The sequence below is a fragment of the Barbatula barbatula genome, assembly GCF_947034865.1.
Source record: "Barbatula barbatula genome assembly, chromosome: 15".
NCBI classification, from domain to species: domain Eukaryota; kingdom Metazoa; phylum Chordata; class Actinopteri; order Cypriniformes; family Nemacheilidae; genus Barbatula; species Barbatula barbatula.
The window spans coordinates 20,074,536-20,099,010 of NC_136778.1; the positions used below are offsets into that span (position 1 = coordinate 20,074,536).

Sequence of the window (24,475 nt, forward strand, 5' to 3'; positions counted from 1 at the left end):
ATTGTCGTACTTGTACTCTTTGCCATGTTCGGACTATTGACGGCCGACAGCACCCACGCACCCACGCACCCACGCACCCACGCACCCAGCCACGTTGCTACGGACACGAGGGAATCCACAGACACAAGGAAATTCACAGACACATGGACACCAGGGACATCACGGATATGGGACTCTGAGAGGGACACCACCCCACCCTACGGCACAGGATAGCGGAGATTGGTTTATGTGTGTTTTCTCACCGGCTGAAAGCCACCCCTTTAATAAATACCCGTCACAACTGGTGGAGAATGCGTGCTTAACAACGAGAAACGACACATACGGAACTTCCTGCATACCCGTGCTATCTCTCTCTATTTCTCTTTCTGTCGCTTATGGAATCCAAGGAAATGGACAAGATCGTCCGCCAGCTCGCAGAGATTACACTCTACCAACAGCACTTCAAAGAAGCGCTGGTCCAAATACAGGACCGTACGGAGCGCATTGTGGAGAGGATGAGTGAGACAATGGCTGCCCGAGTTTCCCCCTCGGATCCCCTGTCGAACACACACCTTTTCCTGACAAAACTGGGGGGAACAGGACGACATAGAGGCCTACCTCCACACTTTTGAGGTAATCGCTACACGGTTAGTGGGCTCAGATTCTGGCACCGTTCCTGTCCGGAGAAGCAGATCTGGCTTGTTATGCCCGACCACCCCCCTGCAATGAGATCTACGAGGTCCTAAAGGCGGAGATTTTCGCCCGGGTAGGCCTGTCGCTGGTGAGCGCTGCTCAGAAATCTTTCCAATGGAGCTACAATGAGCACGTCACAGTGAGAGTCCAGGCCGTCCAGATCTCGTGGATCGGCCATCTCTGTCTGCTCGCCGGAGAGCCCACAGCCGTGCAGGTAGCAGAAAAGGTTGTGTTCAAAAGGGCTGAAACCAAGGGAGCGCCGCCCGGCTCTGATGGCTACGGAGAGTGAACGGGAGTGTGACTACCAGGACACTAATCTCTTCTCTGACCTGTTCCAACAGGCAACTGGCGGAGGCTCTTTTGGAAAGGAACAAAGAGAAGATGAACGACTCTGAAACTGTTGGGACCAGGTACGAGTAGTTGAGGAGGAAGTCAGAATCCCAGGTCCACACACCCTCCCGTACTTCATCATCAAGAATGGTCTGTTGTACTGTGTCGCTCAGAGGCGGGGGAGGAAAAACAGCTGTTGGTGTTCCCAAAAGGAAAGACGGCAACCATTTTGGAGCTGGCTCACGCCCACCCCATGGCGGGTCATCTGGGAGCCGCCAACACGGCCCAACGTATCAAGGACCGCTTCCACTTTGCCCGGCCTGGATGCAGAGATCAAGAGACAGTGCCAGAAGACGCATTGCTACGGACACGAGGGAGTCCATGGACACAAGGAAATTCACGGACACATGTGACAACATGGACACCAGGGACATCACGGATATGGGACTCTGAGAGGGACACGGCGCACCACCCCACCCTACTGAACCCTGCGTTCAGCAAACGAGCAGCGCCTTGTAATGCCTTCTCATAAGGGCACTAAATCCCTTTCCCGCTCATTCTCCTTCACAACTCCTTCCTGGTGGAACATTCTTCCCAATGCGGTCCGGTCAACCACATCTCTCACAACCTTTAAAAAACGACTTAAAACACACCTCTTCGGCGAATACTTGTGAATACAAATGAGGAAAAAAAAGAAAAAAAGTACACTAACCCTCTTCTCTCAACAGGTAGTGGTCTAGCTTTTGTTGAAACTAGTAACATTGTAGTAGCACCTATTCTACTATTGCTCTTTGTATGACATATCGCTTATTGCTCCCCGAACTCTTTGTAAGTCGCTTTGGATAAAAGCTTTTGCTAAATGACTAAATGTAACGTAATTGTGTGGCACAGGATAGCGGAGATTTGTTTATGTGTGTTTTCTCACCGGCTGAAAGCCACCCCTTTAATAAATTCCCCTCCGGGGATATTGAGAAACCATGATTGTTGTACGTGTTGTTTCTCTACCCGTCACACCAACCAATAGTATCCACCAAATATCAGAAAATGCCATTGTAGTTTCCATTAAATCCAATACAAATATCATTAAAACCATTAGATTGTCTATTGTGTTTTGGACAGGGCTCTATTGTTTATTCAGCAGGGAAAATACTTTTTTTTGGGTCAACAATGCATGTAAACGCAGCCTTTAACATTAGTGAAAAAAGAGTTTTCAGATCATCCTTTTATGGATTCGGTTATAGAGCTCAAGGTTAAGGATTTCTGTTTAAGAGTCAGACTACACAAGGGACACACAGAAATAGGTTGTGTCACTGTCCCTTTTTGTCAATAGATTCTTCTGCATAATGAACTAACATTAGTAATTGTATTGACATAAACTAACATTAACAAGACTTAATTCATGCTGAAAAAACATATTGTTTATTGTAAGTACATGTTAGTTACCGCATTGTTAACAAATCACCTGTTACAATAATATTTCTTACTATTGTTATGGCTACAGGCTTAACTTCAGACTAGTATTATACCTTCCCTTGCATTGGTGACCTACTAAGGTATATCTGGACCATCTTTTATGCATTTATGGACATGACATATGGACAAATGACAGAGGAAAGATAAAAAAAATCTGCACAAAAACAACTTTATTATGTGGCAAAACCAAAGATTGAAAGACAGATAGTAGTAAGCCTCGCCATTAATAAGTTTGCTCATTAATAAAATGTTCTCATGTTTATTAATTTGTGTTTCATTGTGTGGTAGCTTAAAGCTTAACCTTCAAATTGAAAATACTGTCATTATTTACACACCCTCTTGTCATTTTAAACTTTTAGGCCTATTACTTTTTTTGTTCAATAAAGATATTTTGACAAATGTTGGTTACAAAAATTGGTCCCCATTGACTCTGGTTTTGTGTCCATAAAATAGAGGTCAACGGGGACCAAGGTTTTTTTTCTTTAGCTCCTCCAAAAAAGCCCTGTTTGATCTTGTGGCCCCCTGAGGAAATGAATTGAGCTTGACCTTAGGCCTCGAATATAATCTATTTGCTATGTTTAATGGTACAGATAACTCCACTTTGGGGCCGGAGAGTTCCTGTGTCTTTAATGTCAAAAGACTGTCCAGGAACCAGACTGAACTCAAACCTCTGAAGCAGTTTGGCGAGCACAACTTTCGCCTCCATCTAAAACACAACAAATGACCGTTACACAGATCTGAACGTCTGCAAATTATGTCATTGAAATCAAAGTTCATTTGTGAACTTTTGTGTTTTCTCACCTGTGAGAAGCCCTGCCCCAGACAAGAACGAGGTCCAAGTGCAAATGGGTAGTAGCAGTAATAAGGCCTTGTAAAAAATGACACAAATTGACATCAACAGAATTCATATGTTTTATTATTACTACTACAGATAAAATATGCTTCTTGGTGAAAAATAAATGTTGGAGGAAGTTCTTTAAAATCAAATAAAGTAAATTATATTCAACAAATGAATATATTAATAAACAGACTATTCATAGGAACAGTGCTCACATCAGATGATTTGAGTTGGCAAATGGCAAAGAACATAATGGATCTGTCATGAATCTGCCTTCATGTCATGTCTATTCTTGGTCTTGAGGCAGATTCATGACAAAGCCTTGTGTTTTATGTGAGAGAGAGATGTTGGCTATCGGCTTTCTATGCTCTCTCTCTGGTCCGTGTCTTTGTTCCCGCCATCTCGTTTCCTCGTTAACCTTCCCTGAGTGTGTCATTACCCGCACCTGACCCTTGTCAATTATCCTCTGTTTGTTTCCCCTATAAAACATCCTCGTGTTCATTGTCCTGTGCTCGTTCATTGTATACTGTACCCTATAGTTTGTACCTTGTGCGTATATGCTGTGTCTAGTTAATGCCAAATATCTTGTTCTTGTTCATTGTAGTTTGGTGAGTCAGTCTAGTCTTGTCCTTAGTGTTTTATTTTCCTAGGTTAGTTAGTCCGTGTCCTGTTTGTAATTATTAGTTATCTTGTCTTGTTTTACCCCCTTGTGGGTTTTTTGTTTTTAGTTATTAATAAATCTTTGTTAACCCCATCATCCCCGTGTTTTGCTGCCTGCAATTGGGTTCTCCTTCCACAACTCCTGACAGGATCTTGTTGGTGACAATGACTTACTTTGGGGCATTCACATCAAATCTCTCTGGATCAAACTTCAGCGGATCTTTGAAAAAGTTTTCCATTCTTCCGCAGACATAAGAACTGAACTGTTAAAGATTAAAGTCACATTTAATCCAAAAGGCAATTTGCAAAGTTATTTAAAGCTCTCCAACCTATAAAATGCCAGTGTGGCAATTATCCAGAATACAATGAAATACTCACAAGGGCAACACATCCTCCTGGGACTTTCAGTCCATTTATAATAATGTCATCAGGCAGCCAGCGAGATGTTCCTGGAGCAGTAGGATAGAGACGCAGCGTTTCCTTCAACACCTGCAAGGAGTCAATAAAACCATGAACATTCAACAGTCCTAATGATCATCAAGTGTTTCCTAAAGTCCTGTAAATGTAAATAGACCGACCTGAGACAGGTAACTGAATTTTCCCAGGTCTTCATATAAAATTTCACGTTTAGTCCCAAGGACTTCATCCACCTCTGCTTTCACTCTGGGAAATAGAAGAAATGCAACTGTTATAACACGGCAATAACAGACTGGTGGAATAACAGTACTACAAAGAATTATACGTGGCATGTTTTACCGTTTATATATTTCAGGGTGTCGTCCTAATTCCATGATTGCAAACGAGAGCTGATTGGCTGTTGTCTCTTGACCTGCAGAGAACGTCTTGGTTATGTATGTAACCTCGGTTCCCTGATGGAGGGAACGAGAGGTTGTGTCGAGACTGACAGAATGGGGTTTGACTTGAGAACCAGTCATCTCCGACTCTTTGAAAAGGCCAATGAACTTGGCGAATGGGGCGGCACGCCAGACTCCGCCCCGTACATAAGGGTATAAAAGGGAAGATGGCGTGCCCATTAATTCACCTTTTTGTTCTTCGGAACAGTGGGCAGGGGCCTGAGATTGGCAAGCCAAGGGATGGTGTCCACGAGCCAGTCTCTGTTTGTATACAGCCCCCCGTTGTCTGCGGCACAGACAAAGAGCTGCTCAGAGCGAGAGCTCTGTGTTCGGTCCAAGTAGAGGCGCAGGGCACGTACTGGGCCCGACAGGGAAAGTGTTGGGACCTCCTCCCAGGGGGAGCGCCTGCAGGTTCCCCACCACCTAGTCCGCGCAGGGGTGATGGGGACTCTGGTCATGTGGCCAGGTTGGGATTTAGCCCAGATGTAGATGTACTCCCGCTTGCCCCGCAGTCAGCTGTGCGCGAAAGGCATCTGTACCGAGGAGGTCTCGGAGTCCCTAAGCGGCCAAAGGGAGGTGTGCAGGGGGCAAACAGGACTCCCTGTGCCTGACCGCACTACTCCGAATGCACTGGACCTCAGGGATGGAGTCGCCAACTTCCGCGGAGCGGCCTGCAAAGAGCACATCGGCTGTTTGATCGAGGCCGTCCGGGATATTGATGGCCCGCAGGGACACCACCCACTGCTGATTCCAGAGGAGGCATCGGGCAAGTTGCGACATCTGCCATGAATGAACGTCACCTGACGGTTGACATACGCTAGGGCAGCTATGCTGTCTGCAGCATGTGCTTGCGCCAAATGAGAGGAAGGGGCTTCTACATTGCAAGGCAAGCTGTCCGCAATCTTAGGCAATTGGATTGCCACTGCAGGCAGGGGCCCGTCCAGTGCCCCAGCACTGCCTGCCCGTTGCACACCACACACTGACAAGGGACAGGCAGCACAGCATTGGCTGGGCACGCCCTCCTGAGGCATGCTGTATGGTAACACAGTCTAGTCCCATACCGGAAAAAGAGGTGCTCCGGCAGGGGAGAGCATGCTCTTGTCCAGGTTGACCCGAAAGCCCAATCGGTCGAGGTGCTAGGCACATGGTCCTAGTGCGTAGGCCACAGATCCCACGAGTGCCAAGTAAGGTCAGTTGTCAAGATAGTTAGCATACGGACGCCCAGCTCCTGGGGGGAGTGAGGGCAGCCTCTTTGACCTTCGTGAAGGCACAGGGAGGGAGGGCCAGACCGAGGGGGAGGAGGCTCTACTTGTAAGCTCGACCCTTAAAAGCAAAAACAGAGGAAACGGTCTGCTAGAGAATCGAGGCACGAAGTACGCGTCCTTTGGGTCGATAGCCACAAACCAATCCTGATGCCAGACGGACTCCAGGACCTCCAAGCAGCCCCCCACCTTACTCAGGGGAAATGAAGTAGAGGTTGTCACCCCTAAGACATCTCAGCCAGAGTGCCGACCTCGAGCCAAAGTACGGGAGCGATCTCACCTCTGAGTATAGAGAATGTCCCATGACTTGGGCAAATGCCTAGCAACCGATAGCGAGGCCGAGACGGATCATCCTCACTTGGCACCGTGACGTGCTGGGGAGCTGTGACCAGGCCCTTAGACATCGTGGCGGAGGAACTAGCGGGGAGATCTGCTTCATTGCCCCGTGGGGGGAGGTTCTGTAGTGGCAGCACAGCTGTCCCGCCAGGGTCAGGGCCCTGGGGGGGAGAGCGGGTCTGCTGACTTATCTGCCTTAAGTCTTCACTGCCGAACACACCGTCGTGTGGAGAGTGCGGAGGGCTACAAAAGTGGCATGTCACAACTTCAAATTGAGGCTGTTGCATGCTGTGGGCACTCAGGGAGAAGGACGCTTTCCTGGAGACCAGGTGGGCACCAGGCCCTGAGAAGGGCCCAGCCTGATGCAGGACGTGGCAAGAACCATCCCCTGCAGCTCGACACCCATCGTGATGCCAGAGCTGCGCCCAATGTCCTAGGTCTCCCTGGGTGACTCCTGCCAGCCGTTTCCTGGTAGGGAGCTGACATCCTCCATTGAAACCACCGTCCGTGGGGGGCCACCTGAGGAAGGGGCACTGGAACCGCAGGCGGAGGTACGGAGGGGCAGGGCTGCTAGGATGCAGACACCAACCGGGACCACGACGCCCTAGTGGGGGCCGGGTCGCGGCGGAAAGGCGTATGGCCTGAGTCTGCTATATCGTCAAAAGACTCGACAGTCTTTGACGATGCCCAAGTAGCCCACGCTGTACTCTCTCGACGCCTCCCATCTTTGCAGAATTGAGCCAGATGTGTCTCTCTTGGACCACAAGAGTGGACATCGTCAGACCCAGTGTGCGCACTGTCACTTCGGTTGCCCGGAGAGCAAGATCTGTGGCGGAGCGCAGACTTCCAGTAACACTGAGTTAGTTATTGTGCCTGTCTGTCACGAGGATGGTGAGGTCGCACCCAAGACTAAATCGGCGAAACATGCCTGGCGACATGTGCACGCTGCAGGAGAAACTCTTTTAGAAATATGCTCTTTTAGACACCTCTGACCAGCCACTGAAACGCCCAGGGAAATTGCAAACGGCAGGACGAGTTCCGCTGTTCTGTGTCGTAGATCCAGTAGGAAGAATAGATGATCGCTCAGCATAAGCCTTGCAGGTTATGAAGAACAAAAAGGTGAATGAATGGGCCGCCCCATTCGCCAAGTTCATTGGCCTTTTCAAAAAGTCAGAGATGACTTGTTCTCAAGTCAAACCCCATACTGTCAGTCTCGACACAACGTCGAAAGACCGACAGAAAGGGAACGTTGGTTGTAACTGCTGCAGTTTATGAACACAAAACACACAACATGGTAACTTACCTGCAATAAAGAAAGTGACGAAATTGTCCAGCATCAGCTCATGATCTTCTGAGTTGTTTGCTTTTTCCTCCTCTTCAGCAAAAATAAAAACAGTTGATGTTGATGTAATGTTGACTTTAAAGACGTTTTATGTCTTGGCCAAAGAAGACTTAAATACCTGCTGTCTTGAGAATTTGAGTGAGAATGTCTTTGGGGACGTCTTCACCATTTTCCACTGCTGTCTTCCTGTTTTGTATCCATTTCTCTCCTGTTGCACGCAAGAGTACAGCTGCATCTTTAATTTGTTGTACCGTCTTCCAGTTCTTGGGGTTAAGCTGAAGTTTCACAAATGTAAAAGACTGTAATAATAGATAACTTACTTTATAAGTCTTGAGAATAAAACATATCCAACCTTGAAAAATGGGTCTCTTAGATAATATATCATGCCTTTTAAACACAACTCTATAGCAGTCTGGAAGGGGGAGTCAGTATTCTTCAACAAGTTTAAATCAACACCAAAAGCGACCTGTGGATTAAACACACTAAAATAATAAACCCAGCCATACTGATCAACAGATGATCGAGATTGTTTTAATTTCTGGAATACAATTAAAGTGAATTAGAGAGAAAATTACTTTATATTTTTCTTTTCAATAGCTGCTTGATGCTCTGAATCAAATCAAATAGGAGTTAAAGGAAAGGAGTGTGAAACCTTGGCAATGACGTCGAGTGTGACACAGTTGACCAGATCGTGCATGACGACAGGTGTTTTCGTGTCTGCCGTTTCCTCCAGTTTGTCCATGAGGCGTTCTGACATCTCATTAAACGTGCCCATAAGGCCTCGCAGGTATCTGATGGATACAATATCATCAACTTTCAGCTTTTCAGTGTCTTATACTGTACATGTTGTGTATTTGACTCACGAGCTGCTAAAGGCTGGATCCATGATGCGCCGCTGCCTGTACCAGACGTCATGATCTATAGCCGTTATAAGTCCGTTTCCCAGGAACCTGAAAAGGTTGGAATGATATGTCTCATTTCGTAACTGGAAAACGTCTGATGGAGGGAACGAGGCGTTGTGTCGACAGAATGGGGTTTGACTTGAGAACCTACCTTCTCTGACTGACTTGAACAGGCCAATGAAAATTGGCGAATGAAATTTGCATGCCGGACTCCGCCCCCGGATATCCGGGTATAAAAGGGAGCCGGCGTGCCGCATTCATTCACCTTTTGTGCTGAGGAGCCTGAGGATCGTGCCCCGAATGCTGTAGCGGGCAGCCAGCGTTGTGGCATGAAGGACACAACGTTTCGTTCCCTCCATCAGGGAACGGAGGTTACATACGTAACCGAGACATTCCCTTTCGGTTGGTCTCTCGACGTTGTGTTGACAGAATGGGGTTCCTCGGAAAACGCCACAGCGCTGTGCCGCGTCACAATTCCTCGCGAAACGACGCTGACTGGCCTGGGCGTGTCAGACGTGAGCGCTAGCATGAATTGTAACCTTCCAGTGGAAGGGAAGGAGTCCAGAGCTCTCTGAAAAAGATGGAAGCCCCTACCACCGGCCGTCACGGACGGCGGCCTAGTTCTCTTAACAGCGAGAAACCGCCCGGCACCGTAAGGGCCACTGGGAAGCGTCATTCCCCCCTGAGGGAACGCGCTACGGAGACCACTTCCTACCGCAGGGAGGAGCTTAGTGGAGATCCACACACGGTCTCACCGGGTAGGAGAGAGCACGTGGGAAACATGCAGACACGAGAGGGTGTCGCGAGCAGGTGAAGTACACCTGGGAGAGGTCATGGGCCATCGATTGAGAGCCATTCATAAGAAGACAACAGACGGAACCGACCTGTGGGGGGGGGGTTACTACGTGTGGAGCACTAGGCCTTGTTTGATTCACTGCTAGAGCTCAGAAACAGTTCAAGGGAGGCAGGGCTGCTCCGCCGGGCCCGCCGCCGAGGAGTGCTTAGTGATGGATGGAATGCCTACTCTTCACCCACGTGGGAGGAAGAGGGGAGGCTAGATAGCGCCGCGTCTCACCTATGGAGGGGCGCTATCGCAGGCGTACGCCCACCGGCTGCTGGACTTATCTGGCGTTGTCTTGTAAGACTCTGGCTGATACCGGTTCCACACGGAGGCTGTAGAACCTCGCGAAGGTGCTGGGCGTAGCCCAACCCGCAGCTCTACATACGTCTGCCAGAGGGGCGCCCTGAGCCAGTGCCCACGAGGAGGCCACACCCCTGGTGGAGTGTGCCCTCACTGCAAGCGGGCACGGGAGATTCTGTGATCGGTAAGCCATAGTGATGGCGTCCAAGATCCAGTGCGCCAACCTCTGTTTGGAGACAGCCCTCCCCTTGTGCAGACCTCCAAAACAGACAAAAAGCTGCTCAGAGCTCCTGAAGCTCTGCGTGCGGCCCAAGTAGAGGCGCAGCGCGCGTACTGGACACAACACGGAAGGGGTTGGGTCTTCCTCCCCAGAAGGGAGCGCCTGCAGGTTCACCACCTGGTCCCGAAAGGGAGTGGTGGGAACTTTGGGCACGTAGCCAGGCCGGGGTCTCAGGATAACGTGAGATTGACCAGGCCCGAACTCTAGGCAATCCGTGGCCACGGAAAATGCTTGTAGGTCCCCTACCCTCTTGATGGAAGCGAGCGCCACTAGGAGAGCAGTCTTCATCGAGAGATGAGAAAGAGCGGCATCTCCGAGGGGCTCGAAGGGGGGCCCCTGGAGGCCCGCCAGGACCACATTGAGGTCCCAAGAGGGAACGGAGCGCGGAAGGGCCGGATTCAGCCTTCTCGCGCCCCTCGGGAACCTAATGACCAGGTCGTGCTGTCCCAGAGACTTCCCACTAACTGGTTCGTGATGAGCGGCAATTGCGGCTACATGCACTTTCAGCGTGGAAGGGGAGAGATTGTTCTCGAGTCTCGACTGCAGGAAGGACAGCACGCTCCCGATCGAGCATATCCATGGGTCTTCTCCACGAGAAGAACACCAGGACGAGAAGAGGCGCCACTTAAATGCGTATAACCGCCTTTAAGTGGCCGGGGCCCTAGCCTGAACAATGGTTTCCACCACCGCTGGGGGTAGACCACTCAGGATCTCCTCGTCCCGTCCAGGAGCCAGACATGAAGGTTCCAGAGGTCTGGTCTCGGATGCCACAACGCGCCCTTCCCCTGAGAAAGAAGGTCCTTCGTCAGGGGAATCGGCCAGGGGGGAGTTGTCGTCAGGAGCATTAGCTCCGAGAACCAAGTCCGGTTGGGCCAGTAAGGCGCAACTAGTAGCACTTGATGCTCCTCTTCCCTGACCTTGCACAAGACGTGTGCAATGAGGCTCACTGGGGGGAAGGCGTACTTCCGCTTGTCCCGCGGCCAGCTGTGCGCCAAGGCATCCGTGCCGAGGGGGGCCTCGGTCAGGGAGTACCAAAGCGGGCAATGGGTAGTGTCCAGGGAGGCGAACTGGTCCACCTGTGCCTGCCCGAACTGCACCCAAATGAGCTGGACTGCGCGGGGGTGGAGCCGCCACTCTCCGCGGGGCGTCGAATGACGAGAGAGCGCATCGGCTGTCTGGTCCAGAGACCCGACACTGCGTGCCCGTTGCACACAGCACCCCAACCCTGCAGGGAGGCGTCTGCCGTCACCACGACACGCCTCGAAACCTGCCCAAGAGGGACCCCTGTCCGCAGAAAGGTCATTGAAGACCATGGGGTTAGGGTGCGCCGGCAGAAGGGCGTGATCGCGACGCGCCTGTTGCCGGTGTGCCACGCACTCCAAGGAATTCTGCTCTGTAGCCAGTGCTGTAGCACTCTCATGTGCATCAACCCGAGGGGGATCACCCCCACCGAGGACGCCATGTGTCCCAGGAGCCTCTGAAAATGTTTCAGTGGGACTGCTGGCTGCTGCCTGAAGTTCCTCAGGCAGGTCAGCACCGACTGGGCACGCTCGGAAGAAAGACGTGCAGTCATGGAGACAGAGTCGAGTTCCATACCGAGGAAGAGGATGCTCTGCACAGGGGAGAGCTTGCTCTTCTCTCGGTTGACCTGTAACCCCAAATGGTCTAGGTGCCGGAGCACCAGGTCCCTGTGTGTACACAACAGATCTCGTGAGTGCGCCAAGATGAGCCAGTCGTCGAGATAGTTGAGTATGCGCACCCCCTGCTCCCTGAGGGGAGTGAGGGCGGCCTCCACGACCTTCGTAAAGATTCGAGGAGACAGGGACAGACCAAATGGGAGGATGCGATACTGATATGCCTGTCCCTCGAAAGCGAACCGTAGGAACGGCCGGTGACGAGGGAGGATGGACACATGGAAGTACGCGTCCTTCAGGTCGATCGCCATGAACCAATCCTGACGTCTGACGGACGTCAGAATGCGCTTCTGCGTTAGCATCCTGAACGGCAGCTTGTGTAGGTGCTTGTTCAGGGTACGCAGGTCCAAGATGGGGCGCAACCCGCCACTTTTCTTGGGGACAATGAAATACGGGCTGTAAAACCCGGAGTACATCTCGGCCAGAGGGACGAGCTCGATCGCCCCCTTCGCCAGAAGGGTAGCGACCTCGGCCCGAAGCACTGGAGCATCTACCCCTCCCACTGAGGTAAGGAGGATGCCCCGAAACTTAGGTGGGCGCTTGGCGAACTGAATCACATAGCCGAGACGGATCGCCACCGTGCTGGGCTGGGAAGAGCCAACCAGTTCGATGGCTGGCAGTACGGCTGAATCACATAGCCGAGACGGATCGTTCGCTCTAGCCACCGTGCTGGGCTGGGAAGAGCCAACCAGTTCGATGGCTGGCAGTACGGCTGCCTCGCCGTGGGGGGGACCCCGGGGAGGAGAGCGGCTCTGCCGAGGTGCCTGCCGGGTGATATCGCAGCACACCGCACCGTCTGACTGAGGGTGCTGGTGGCCACTGAGAGTTACACCCAACCGTGTGTCTCGCCGGAACACAACGTGGGGTTGCCGAGCACCGTCCTGCGGAGGGTGAGAGCGGCTGTGAGAAAGACCCAGGGAGAGAGAAAGCTCTTTCTGTGAGAATGTGGGCACCAGGCCCTGAAAAGGGCCCGGCTGGTGTTGCTGGGACGGGGCAGGCACCGTCCCAGTCCGACCCTCTAGCGATGTAGTTGCTTGGGTCGGGCCCGGTGAACTCGATCTCCCTGGGTTCACCCCGTCAGAACACTTCTGCTTCCGCGGAGGTTGGTGACGGGATGGTGCTCTCCTCTTCGACGTCCTTCTCCGGGAGGCCGCCTGTGCAGGGGGCGCTGGAGCCGGAGTCTGAGAGGGGCAGGGCTGCTGGGGAGCAGGATATGGGGCAGGATATGTTTAATCGCCTCCGTCTGCTTCTTTACGGTCGAAAACTGCTGGGAGAAGTCCTCGACCGTATCACCAAACAGCCCACCCTGCGCGATGGGAGCGTCGAGAAAGCGAACCTTCTCAGCGTCCCGCATCTGCGCAAGGTTCAACCAAAGGTGTCTCTCCTGGACCACTAGTGTGGACATCGTACGACCCAGGGCTCGCGCCGTCACCTTCGTCGCCCGAAGAGCGAGGTCAGTGGCAGTGCGGAGTTCCTGCATAAGCCCCGGGTCGGACTTTCCCTCGTGCAACTCATTCAACGCCTTGGCCTGATGGACCTGCAGGATGGCCATGGCGTGAAGAGCCGAGGCAGCTTGACCCGCAGCGTTGTAAGCCTTCGACACCAGCGATGCCGAAAACTTACAAGCCTTGGAAGGGAGCCTTGGTCGATCTCTCCAGGTGGCAGCTGTCTGCGGGCACAGGTGCACCGCGACTGCACGTTCCACCTGAGGGATGTCGACATAGCCCTTAGCTGCCCCGTCATCGAGGGAAGTCAGGGCGACCGAGCTAGTCTGACGTGCAGGCGCCGAGAAGGGGGCGTTCCAGGTCCGACTGAGCTCCTCATGCACTTCCGGGAAGAATGGTACCAGGATGCGAAGGCTCCGAAGAACAAAAGGTGAATAAATGCAGCAAGCCGGCTCCCTTTTATACCCGGATGTCCGGGGCGGAGACAGGCATGCATTTTTCATTGGCCTTTTCAAGTCACTCAGAGATGGTTCTCAAGTCAAACCCCATTCTGTCGACACAACGTCGAGACACTGACAGAAAAGGGAACACACAATACATTTGGTTCTTCAAACACAATCACAGGAATTCCTTTCATCCTAAAAATAGGCCCACTGCTCTGATGATTGTGTAGGAGCCTGTGAATAGCACACCATCAAGCTGCTGTATGCTTCATTTCACATTTCACAAACAGATTTAACTATAATAGGGTCGTCATTAGAAATAGAACTGAAAAGCGTAAAGCATTGAAATGGGTAAAAAGAGATGACAGCAATTCATTACAGTTTGGATGAAGGTACGGTGAAATACTCACCTTTTTCCAAACAAGTTAAAGAGTTTCTTGTAGACAGTTGGATCTTTGGGGTACTTCGGTGACATCAATACTGTCTAATATAAGATGTGATTAGTTATTTAACTTATTATGAGTGTAAATAAGGATAAAATATTCACCTTTGTAGTCTCCGGGCAATAAATCACGACAACAACAAAATGCAAGCTGTTAAGTCTGTAGACAGGACCATATTTTTCTGCCCTTTAAAACATGAACACAAGCACATTGTTACGACCTATCAGTTCTTACCTTGACCACTAATAAAAAAATTCTGTCTGTCTATCTCTCTTTCTACTGATATTTACTGTATTTTTTATTTGAAATGCAATATAATATAACTACTGTATATGTTCAGAGGTGTAAAAATCATACATAACGAAGTGTTGGTTTTATTACAAAACCTTAGAATAAGCTATTTCTATCTACAAACAGCTGGACCTCTTAAATGGAATTCGCAATGTTGTTTCTAGAGAAACAGCTCAACACAAAACGCTTCGTAAGCATGTTATTTACTTGATAAAATAGCAAAAATGGGACAACATCTTAAGGCTAAAATACACTACAAGACTTTTGCCCAGATTTTCAGTTTGGAAGTCTGTGCCAGTCTGCAGATTTGATCAGTAGTGTGTTTCTATCTGAAACCTTCAAAAAGTCTGCACTTGTATGATGTTTGGTGTAATGTAATGTACATCTGCTCGGATTTTAAAAGTCTTGTAGTGTATTCCAGCTCTTAGTCCTCTCTCAGCCGCCGTAGTGCCTAGAAAGGGAGGGGTGCAGTGAGCCATTGTTTGCAGTGCGCAACCTCACCACAAAATACTGCTAAATTTCACACACTGGACCTTTAAGTGTGTATCTGGGTGAGAGAGGACAGAGAACTATAAAAACGTACACACACTACAAAGACTTTAACCAAATACAGTACAACAAAATGACAAACATCCATAAACTCCACAAACCCAGCAATCTTAAAGGAATAAATCACCTCATAATGAACTTTGATCCATGTTTTACTCACCTCATGCCATGTATGCACATTTCGAAGCTTCAAAAACATCGGGCACTATCTAATGCCATTACTAGGCTTGGGAGAACCAGGACATTAAATTATAAAATTACTCAAATTGTGTCTGGCTGACACAATAAACAACTGGGATGACATGAGGGATTCAAATTCATTCTGGGCCAAACTATTCCTTTAAACCTGACTGCAAGGTCCACCATGACAAAAGGTCGTCCAACAAGACTTTGACCGAAAAACGTTTTGCAACATATATAAAAAATATATATTTTACATACAAAGACAAAGTGAAGGTCTCAGTTCTTACCATTGCAGAAATAATTCGTGTATGACGTTTTCCGATGTCGTCCCTCTTATAAAAGTCGGGATATGTCCCAGTAAAAAACTAGAAGAAATGCAGTTTTCATGTTAGTCTATCTTAACTATCGTTTGCTATATTTAATTTTCGCTATATTTATATTGCAATATGTTTAAATACTCGTATTATCCCCGTTACAATAAAATAACATGGTTTTGCTAAAGTTGAAAATTAAAAACATGGTAACTGTCGTATAAATGGTCACCACAGACTACATTTTTACCACAAAAAACATGGTTCATTTTCGTAAAGAAGTGAATACGTGGGGTTTCTTACTTGTCTCTTGGAGGTCCAGGTATATGATCATATCTCTGATGAACATGTCTAACATACAGACAATACGCAACAAATGCGATTAAAGCGACACCGAGCACGTAAAACATAATATATGAGAGCCATCCTGTGATCTCCTGAAGGACTGTCATTGTTACGAATACAACGTGTGTGAGACTCCAGAACACTTTAAACAACAAGCTGACAAGTCTCACCTATTTCCCGGTATTAGGACATCAACTGTTATATGGACGACACAGGGTGTCAAGTCCATTCACAGCATTCTAGATTATGTGATGTAAATCGCCAAACCTTAAAGGAATATAGCCTATTATTCACAACATAAACTATCATTTAGTCTGATTGGTAGATTGGGACTTCCATGGCTGCTGTTGTGATCCTACTATTCTAACCTTTTGTTTCTATTGTTTTGTTTCATTAACCTGCTGAGTGCAATTGCTCCTATGTTAGCACGCTTCAGCCTTGATGTTTGGTTTTGTTTTCTCATTTGTTTGAGTTATTTTGCTTTATTATGGTGTGATTATTTAACTTATTATTTTCTTGTATTTTGCTTGGTTTTTTTGGGGTGCTGCCCTAGTATTTCTTTGTGTTGTAAATAATATTTTCTCCTTATTTATTGTTATTGGGAGCGGTCCGCCTGTTAAGGAAAAGAGGGGTTGTGAGTGGTAACCACCCTGTGAAGCCAGGACAGGTTGGTGATAGTGTCTATGTACAATTACTGAACCCGATGGGTGTAGGTTTGAGTGGATTTTTTCTTTTGATTATTTCACTTGTTTTGCATATTGTATCTTGTAAATGGGTGCCCATATGTCAAGTTAAGTCAAGTTAGCTTTATTTATATAGCGCTTTTGACAATTTTCATTGTCAAAACACAGGTCAAATATCAGACACACTATAAATTCCTATATGCAGTGTTAATTAAATAAGACTATACAATTCTTATTCTATCTAAAATTCCAAAACATCTTCTTTTGTGTTTTCCAGAAGAAAGAAAATCACACCAGTTTAAAAGGACAGCAGGGGGAGAAAATGACTAGTTCTGTAATTGCATATTGAAAACACCTCTCAACAACCATAAGTGCCCCACCAAAACATTAATTTACTTAAAAATGCAGATCCTCTTACGAAGCCCCCATTTTTTATCGCTTACCACAGGCTAGCAGTCATATGTTAAGGCCATAGGATAGGAAAACATGTGGGCAGTCCGTTACATTGGTAACGTACAGATGTAGCCTCTACTTTACAAATTAAGATTTACAACAAAGTACACATCAACAGACTGATCAGTACAAAATAAAAACAATTGTAGAAATCCAGAGTCTAGAACACGTCCTGTGTGCAGTGTTTAATGTTACAGATAACTCCACTTCGGGGCCGGAGAGTTCCTGTGTCTTTAATGTCAAAAGACTGTCCAGGAACCAGACTGAACTCAAACCTCTGAAGCAGTTTGGCGAGCACAACTTTTGCCTCCATCTGAAACACAACAGATGACCATTACACAGATCTGAAAGTTGGCACGTTACGTCACTGAGAAGAAAATTAAATTGTGTGTTTATGTTTATCACCTGTGAGAAGCCCTGCCCCAGACAAGAACGCGGTCCAAGTGCAAAAGGGTAGTAGCAGTAATAAGGCCTTATAAAAAATGGAGACAAAGTGAGATCAACAGTAGTTGACTAAACAGCGCTCACAGCAGATGATTTTAGAAAGAAGATAATGGATCTTGTGGGTGATAATGACTTACTTTGGGGCATTCACATCAAATCTCTCTGGATCAAACTTCAGGGGATCTTTGAAAAACTTTTCTAATCTTCCGGAGACATAAGAACTGAACTGTTTGAAAGAAGTCAGCACTAGTTAACAATTTGGAAGATCAAAGCCACATTTACATATATTTCACAAGTTCGTCTATGCAGCTAATTACATTAGAGCGATGGTAGGATGGTATGCATATTAGGCCTGCTGTCCAGGGAGCGGGCCCCGAGCTCACCGGTTCCTGCCGAACCCGGAGCACTCAAACAATCCACCTTAGGGGCGAGTGCACCGAGCTCAGAACCGGCCTGAACCCAGAGCGCACCCCACAGGGTACTGCAGTCGAAAGCATGCTCGAGTAGAGGAGCCGGGGTGGTGGAGGGATGTTAAAGACTTGTAGAGATAATGCGGCTTGACTTTTTATGGGAAAGCTTGCTTGAGCTGATAGGGTAGATGGAGTGATGGTTGATTGTGGATCAGCTGGGCTGATTATTTGCTCCGGCTCCTCCCGAACTTTGTAAATTAAACATATTTAAATTCGCCGAACTTGCCAGTGTGACACATATTGAGAAAACTGAAGTGCAGAGGACATTTACTCTATGTGGAGAATACTCACAATAGCAGCACATCCTCCTGGCACTTTAAGTCCATTTATAATAATGTCATCAGGCAGCCAGCGAGATGTTCCTGGAGCAGTGGGGTACAGACGCAGCGTTTCCTTCAACACCTGCAAGGAGTCAATAAAACCATGAACATTCAACAGTCCTCATGACTGATCATCAAGTGTTTCCTAAAGTCCCGTAAATGTCAATAGACCTGAGACAGGTAACTGAATTTTCCCAGGTCTTCATATAAAATTTCACGTTTAGTCCCAAGGACTTCATCCACCTCTGCTTTCACTCTGGGAAATAGAAGAAATGCAACTGTTATAACACGGCAATAACAGACTGAATTATCCGTGGCGTGTTTTACCGTTTATATATATCAGGGTGTCGTCCTAATTCCATGATTGCAAACGAGAGCTGATTGGCTGTTGTCTCTTGACCTGCAGAGAACGTTGGTTGTAACTGCTGCAGTTTATGAACACAAAACACACAACATGGTAACTTACCCGCAATAAAGAAAGTGACGAAATTGTCCAGCATCAGCTCATGATCTTCTGAGTTGTTTGCTTTTTCCTCCTCTTCAGCAAAAGTAAAAACAGTTAGATGTTGATGTAATGTTGACTTTAAAGACGTTTTATGTCTTGGCCAAAGAAGATTTAAATACCTGCTGTCTTGAGAATTTGAGTGAGAATGTCTTTGGGGACGTCTTCACCATTTTCCACTGCTGTCTTCCTGTTCTGTATCCATTTCTCTCCTGTTGCACGCAAGAGTACAGCTGCATCTTTAATTTGTTGTACCGTCTTCCAGTTCTTGGGGTTAAGCTGAAGTTTTGTTTCACAAATATAAAACTGTTATAACTGTAATAATTTATGACATATGAGTCCTGAGAATATAAAATTATCCAACCTTGAAAAAAGGGTCTCTGAGATAATATACCATGCCCTGTAAACACATCTCTATGGCATTATGCAGGGGGGAGCCAGTATCCTTCGACAAATTTAAATCGGCTCCAAAAGCGACCTGTGGATAAAACACACTTTAAAAATTCTAAACCCAACAAGAACTGATACAATACAATAACTCAAAAAGACGGAGGAAATAAACCATTCATTTATTTTGAATGGTCTGATTTAAATTGAACAAGAGGAGTTAAAAGAAAAAGAAGAGCGAAACCTTGGCAATGACGTCGAGTGTGACACAGTTGACCAGATCGTGCATGACGACAGGTGTTTTCGTGTCTGCCGTTTCCTCCAGGTTGTCCATTAGGCGTTCTGACATCTCATTAAACGTGCCCATAAGGCCTCGCAGGTATCTGATGGATACAATATCATCAACTTTCATCTTTTCAGTGTCTTATACTGTACATGTTGTGTATTTGACTCACGAGCTGCTAAAGGCTGGATCCATGATGCGCCGCTGCCTGTACCAGACGTCATGATCTATAGCCGTAACAAGTCCGTTTCCCAGGAACCTGAGAAGATTGGAATCGTGTGCCTTAAGTCACCTGTAAACCTTAAAGGAAGTCCTTTCATGATCAAAATAACCGTATTGTTCTGACAATTGTGTAGGAACCCAGGAATAACACATCATCGAGCCACTGTACGGTATGTTTCATTTCACAACTAGAGAACCCTCCAAATACAATTTGAATAGGGTCATCCCTAGACATAGGACAGAAGTGAACAAAGCCAATAAATGGCATGATAGTAATTTATTACACTTTGATTGAAGGTACGGTGAAAAACTCACCTTTTTCCAAACAAGTTAAAGAGGCGTTTGTAAACGAAAGGATCTTTGAGGTACTTAGGTGACATCAATACTGTCTAATATAAGCAGAAAGATATTTTATTCAGGTTTTTATTATTATTTATTATTATAAATCAAAGTGAGGTTAGAATGTTTACCTTTGTAGTCTCCGGGCAATAAATCATGACAACAACAAAATGCAAGCTGTTAAGTCTGTAGACAGGACCATATTTTTCTGCCCTTTAAAACATGAACACAAGCACATTGTCGAGGACACTTTGGCTACCCTGACCAGATCACCAATAAAACATTTCTGTATGTCTATCTATTGTACATTTAATTCAAGAAAAGTCAGTATGTGTACGTTATATTTATTTGTGTGTAAAGGGTATATGTTCCCATGCTTTGTCATTGAAAAGCATTTTGCCAATACAACTAATACAAGATAATCTCATCGATTAACAAATGAAAAGTTTCTTACCATTCCAAAAATAAGTCGTGTATGACGCCGTCCGATTTCGTTATTGCTTTTATAAAAGTTGGAGTATGTCCCAGTAAAAAACTATAAAGAACAGTTTTCTTATTATCGTATATTATCTCCTACAACAAACAACAAAGTTTTCATTGCATTGTGTTTTTTTAATCGTATCCCGTTGTGAATACATTTCTTACTTGTCTCTTGGAGGTCCAGGTATATGATCATATCTCTGATGAACATGTCTAACATACAGACAATACGCAACAAATGCGATTAAAGCGACACCGAGCACGTTAAACATAATATATGAGAGCCATCCTGTGATCTCCTGAAGGACTGTCATTGTGTACGACTTCGATTAGCACACTTTAGCGAATACTATTTAGACTTATTTTTGATAACTGATATGTAGATCACCCGTATTTCCGGGTATCATTGCGTTGTTTTGAACTGGTTTGGACGACAGGGGGTAGTCTTCTTCCACTGACGCCAAGATTAAAACAATGGGCTATTTTTCTATAAAATATTGATATTTTACAGCACTTTTTTACAGTGCTATGTTGTAGAGTTTATCTCGATTTAAATGATCTCAGTTGTTTTGGTGCATTTTTTAAATCATACTTAACATTTGCAAATGTTTCAAAACAAAGTCATGGCATGGGTATAGACCGTTTCATCGAACGCACGCGCCTGACCCCAGGGACCCGTTTCAGAAAGCAGGGTAAGTGCAAACTCAGTGTAAGTTAACCCCAGAAAACGGGATACTCTGGGTTTTCAGTTTCAGAACGCGAGGTATATCAAACATGTGACCGTGGGGTAAGTCAAAAATCCCTTTCAGAAATCAAGGTATCTTATACTTAGAGTGAGTAACCATAGTAACCTACTCTGTGAACCTAACCTGGTCGGGAGCAGGTTTTATTCCACTAACCCGAGGTTTGTTGCGGTTCTCCACCGCGGTCAAGCCAGCCGCAGTTCGAAAATACACGGTCAAGCCAGCCGCCGTTTAGATTCATTGTGCGCGCATACTTCGTAAACTACGGTAATTTTAGAAACACCGCTTTAGCTTTATTTAAATGCGGATCGTCTGTGTGTCTCCTCAATATTATATATTGTGTTTTACGTTTTTGCGTTTTTGTAGTAATTTATATATTTTTTCGGAATGTTTGCATTATAATTTCTGTAGGCTAAAGTAGGCCTACTTTATTGTAAAAAATAACGTCTCCGTCTAAAACTAGCTATTATAGACCTTTGTCCTGCATATAAAACAGTTTATCCAATTCAATTATTTGTCTAGTATCTATACTCCTACGACAATTAACCATGATTTTTATTTGTTCAAAACAAGTTTAGTGGTTTTAATACACGATTTCTAATAAGTTTCAAAAACGGATGGTCGGTTCCTGTAGGGGGCATCCCACACTATATGCACACCATATATGGCCTCATTTTACTGTAGCATTTGGGAGAAATGGCGATTTTCCCAATTTAAATGCCTATAGAAACATGATTTCTAATAAGTTTCAAAAACGGATGGTCTCTTCCTGTAGGGGCGGGCATCCCACACTATATGCACACAATATATGGCCTCATTTTACTGTAGCATTTGGGAGAAATGGCGATTTTCCCAATTTAAATGCCTATAGAAACATGATTTCTAATAAGTTTCACAAACAGATGGTCTCTTCCTGTAGGGGGCATCCCACACTATATGCACACCATATATGGCCTCATTTTACTGTAGCATTTGGGAGAAATGGCGATTTTCCCAATTTAAATGCCTATAGAAACATGATTTCTAATAAGTTTCACAAACAGATGGTCTCTTCCTGTAGGGGGCATCCCATACTATATGCACACAATATATGGCCTCATTTTACTGTAGCATTTGGGAGAAATGGCGATTTTCCCAATTTAAATGCCTATAGAAACATGATTTCTAATAAGTTTCACAAACAGATGGTCTCTTCCTGTAGGGGCCATCCCACACTATATGCACACAATATATGGCCTCATTTTACTGTAGCATTTGGGAGAAATGGCGATTTTCCCAATTTAAATGCCTATAGAAACATGATTTCTAATAAGTTTCACAAACAGATGGTCTCTTCCTGTAGGGGCCATCCCACACTATATGCACACAATATATGGCCTCATTTTACTGTAGCATTTGGGAGAAATGACGATTTTCCCAATTTAAATGCCTATAGAAACATGATTTCTAATAAGTTTCACAAACAGATGGTCTCTTCCTGTAGGGGGCATCCCACACTATATGCACACAATATATGGCCTCATTTTACTGTAGCATTTGGGAGAAATGGCGATTTTCCCAATTTAAATGCCTATAGAAACATGATTTCTAATAAGTTTCACAAACAGATGGTCTCTTCCTGTAGGGGGCATCCCACACTATATCCACACAATATATGGCCTCATTTTACTGTAGCATTTGGGAGAAATGGCGATTTTCCCAATTTAAATGCCTATAGAAACATGATTTCTAATAAGTTTCACAAACAGATGGTCTCTTCCTGTAGGGGCCATCCCACACTATATGCACACAATATATGGCCTCATTTTACTGTGGCATTTGGGAGAAATGGCGGTTTAACCAATTTAAATGCCTATAGAAACATGATTTCTAATAAGTTTCACAAACGGATGGTCTCTTCCTGTAGGGGGCATCTCACACTATATGCACACCATATATGGCCTCATTTTACTGTAGCATTTGGGAGAAATGGCGATTTTCCCAATTTAAATGCCTATAGAAACATGATTTCTAATAAGTTTCACAAACAGATGGTCTCTTCCTGTAGGGGGCATCCCACACTATATGCACACCATATATGGCCTCATTTTACTGTAGCATTTGGGAGAAATGGCGATTTTCCCAATTTAAATGCCTATAGAAACATGATTTCTAATAAGTTTCACAAACAGATGGTCTCTTCCTGTAGGGGGCATCCCATACTATATGCACACAATATATGGACTTATTTTATTGTAGCATTTGGGAGAAATTGACATTTTTCCACTTTAAATGCCTATAGAAACATGATTTCTAATAAGTTTCACAAACGGATGGTCGGATTCTGTATTCCGTTTGTTTATTCATTCGTTTTCCTTAATCGCGCACAAGTTCGTAAAACAGACATTAAAAAAATGGCATGTCCGTTCATTCAGAGAGAGTTAAATTTACGTCGGGAGAGAATATATGGTGAAGCCCCGTTTGGATGTTTTATCATATCCGGAGGATTCTTTATTTGAGCGATACAGTTTTTCTTTACAGTTCATTAAATATATCCACACTCTGCTTCATCCTTACATCACAAACCTCACTCGTCGTGGCCGCACTCTTACATCTGAGCAGATTCTCTGTGCGGCCTTACGTTTCTTTGCTAATGGAAGCTTTCTATATAACACCGGGGATGCAGAACACGTTAGCAAGGCTAACTCCTGTGCTGTGCGTGTGTTTCTCTCGTTAAAGTGGTGCAGCCATGACGATAAATTTATAATTTACTGAGCCGAAGTGAAATGAGCTGTACTTAATCTGACAGTACCATGCAGTGGAATAGCACAATATGTATAGCAGCTTCGTGCTTCACTGAGAGGCACGTCCACAAGTGGGTAAATATTTAAAGTTCGACACACCCATCATTAAGTATTAAATATGAATCTTGAAAACAACAAATAAACAATACCAAATATATTGTATTGCATTGTTTTAAACTTCTGTATTTATTTTCAAACATTAGTCAATAACACATGTGTAGGCCTATCACATTTCATTAAAATACGGTTGTATACTTTAGTATTTACTATAGTAAATTGTAGTAAATTACAACTGGAGAACATTATGGTAATTATCACACTCTATTAACATATACTACATTATTCTGTAGGATTATCTAGCTTGTAAATTTATAAACGTAATAAATTCTATAGTATACTTTAATATTTAGTCAAGTCAAGTCAGCTTTATTTATATAGTGCTTTTGACTATTTTTATTGTTACAAAGCAGCTGTACAAGAAAACATTGACTATAAGCAAAACATACAAGGTTATGCGAGTCAAAACACAGGTAATACCAGACAGACTATACATTCCTATATGAAGTGTAAAT

General features: G+C 45.7%; 2 protein-coding genes across 3 annotated transcripts; both read right to left on the reverse strand.

Moving 5' to 3' along the window:
* Positions 1-2,627: 2,627 nt before the first annotated feature.
* LOC306904755 (cholesterol 24-hydroxylase-like) lies at positions 2,628-16,181 on the reverse strand. The gene is made up of 15 exons (XM_079474824.1): positions 15,753-16,181; positions 15,426-15,503; positions 14,220-14,301; positions 14,083-14,156; positions 8,631-8,717; positions 8,420-8,558; positions 8,120-8,233; positions 7,886-8,042; positions 7,729-7,800; positions 4,730-4,802; positions 4,552-4,636; positions 4,352-4,462; positions 4,148-4,236; positions 3,277-3,343; positions 2,628-3,181 (listed from the first exon to the last, which is right to left on the reverse strand). Exons 1-15 carry the CDS (start codon positions 15,899-15,901, stop codon positions 3,041-3,043), a joined length of 1,518 nt encoding a protein of 505 aa, XP_079330950.1. The 5' UTR covers positions 15,902-16,181; the 3' UTR covers positions 2,628-3,040.
* A 399-nt stretch (positions 16,182-16,580) lies between these two features.
* LOC306904754 (cholesterol 24-hydroxylase-like) lies at positions 16,581-20,790 on the reverse strand. 2 transcript variants are annotated; one of them, XM_079474822.1, is made up of 15 exons: positions 20,543-20,790; positions 20,352-20,432; positions 20,029-20,110; positions 19,874-19,947; positions 19,509-19,595; positions 19,298-19,436; positions 19,031-19,144; positions 18,789-18,945; positions 18,631-18,702; positions 18,492-18,564; positions 18,336-18,420; positions 18,136-18,246; positions 17,512-17,600; positions 17,336-17,402; positions 16,581-17,243 (listed from the first exon to the last, which is right to left on the reverse strand). In XM_079474822.1, exons 1-15 carry the CDS (start codon positions 20,689-20,691, stop codon positions 17,091-17,093), a joined length of 1,533 nt encoding a protein of 510 aa, XP_079330948.1. In that variant the 5' UTR covers positions 20,692-20,790; the 3' UTR covers positions 16,581-17,090. The 2 variants fall into 2 exon arrangements, with proteins under 2 accessions (XP_079330948.1, XP_079330949.1); XM_079474823.1 differs by having other exon boundaries at positions 20,352-20,470; positions 20,543-20,775.
* Between the last annotated feature and the right edge of the window lie 3,685 nt (positions 20,791-24,475).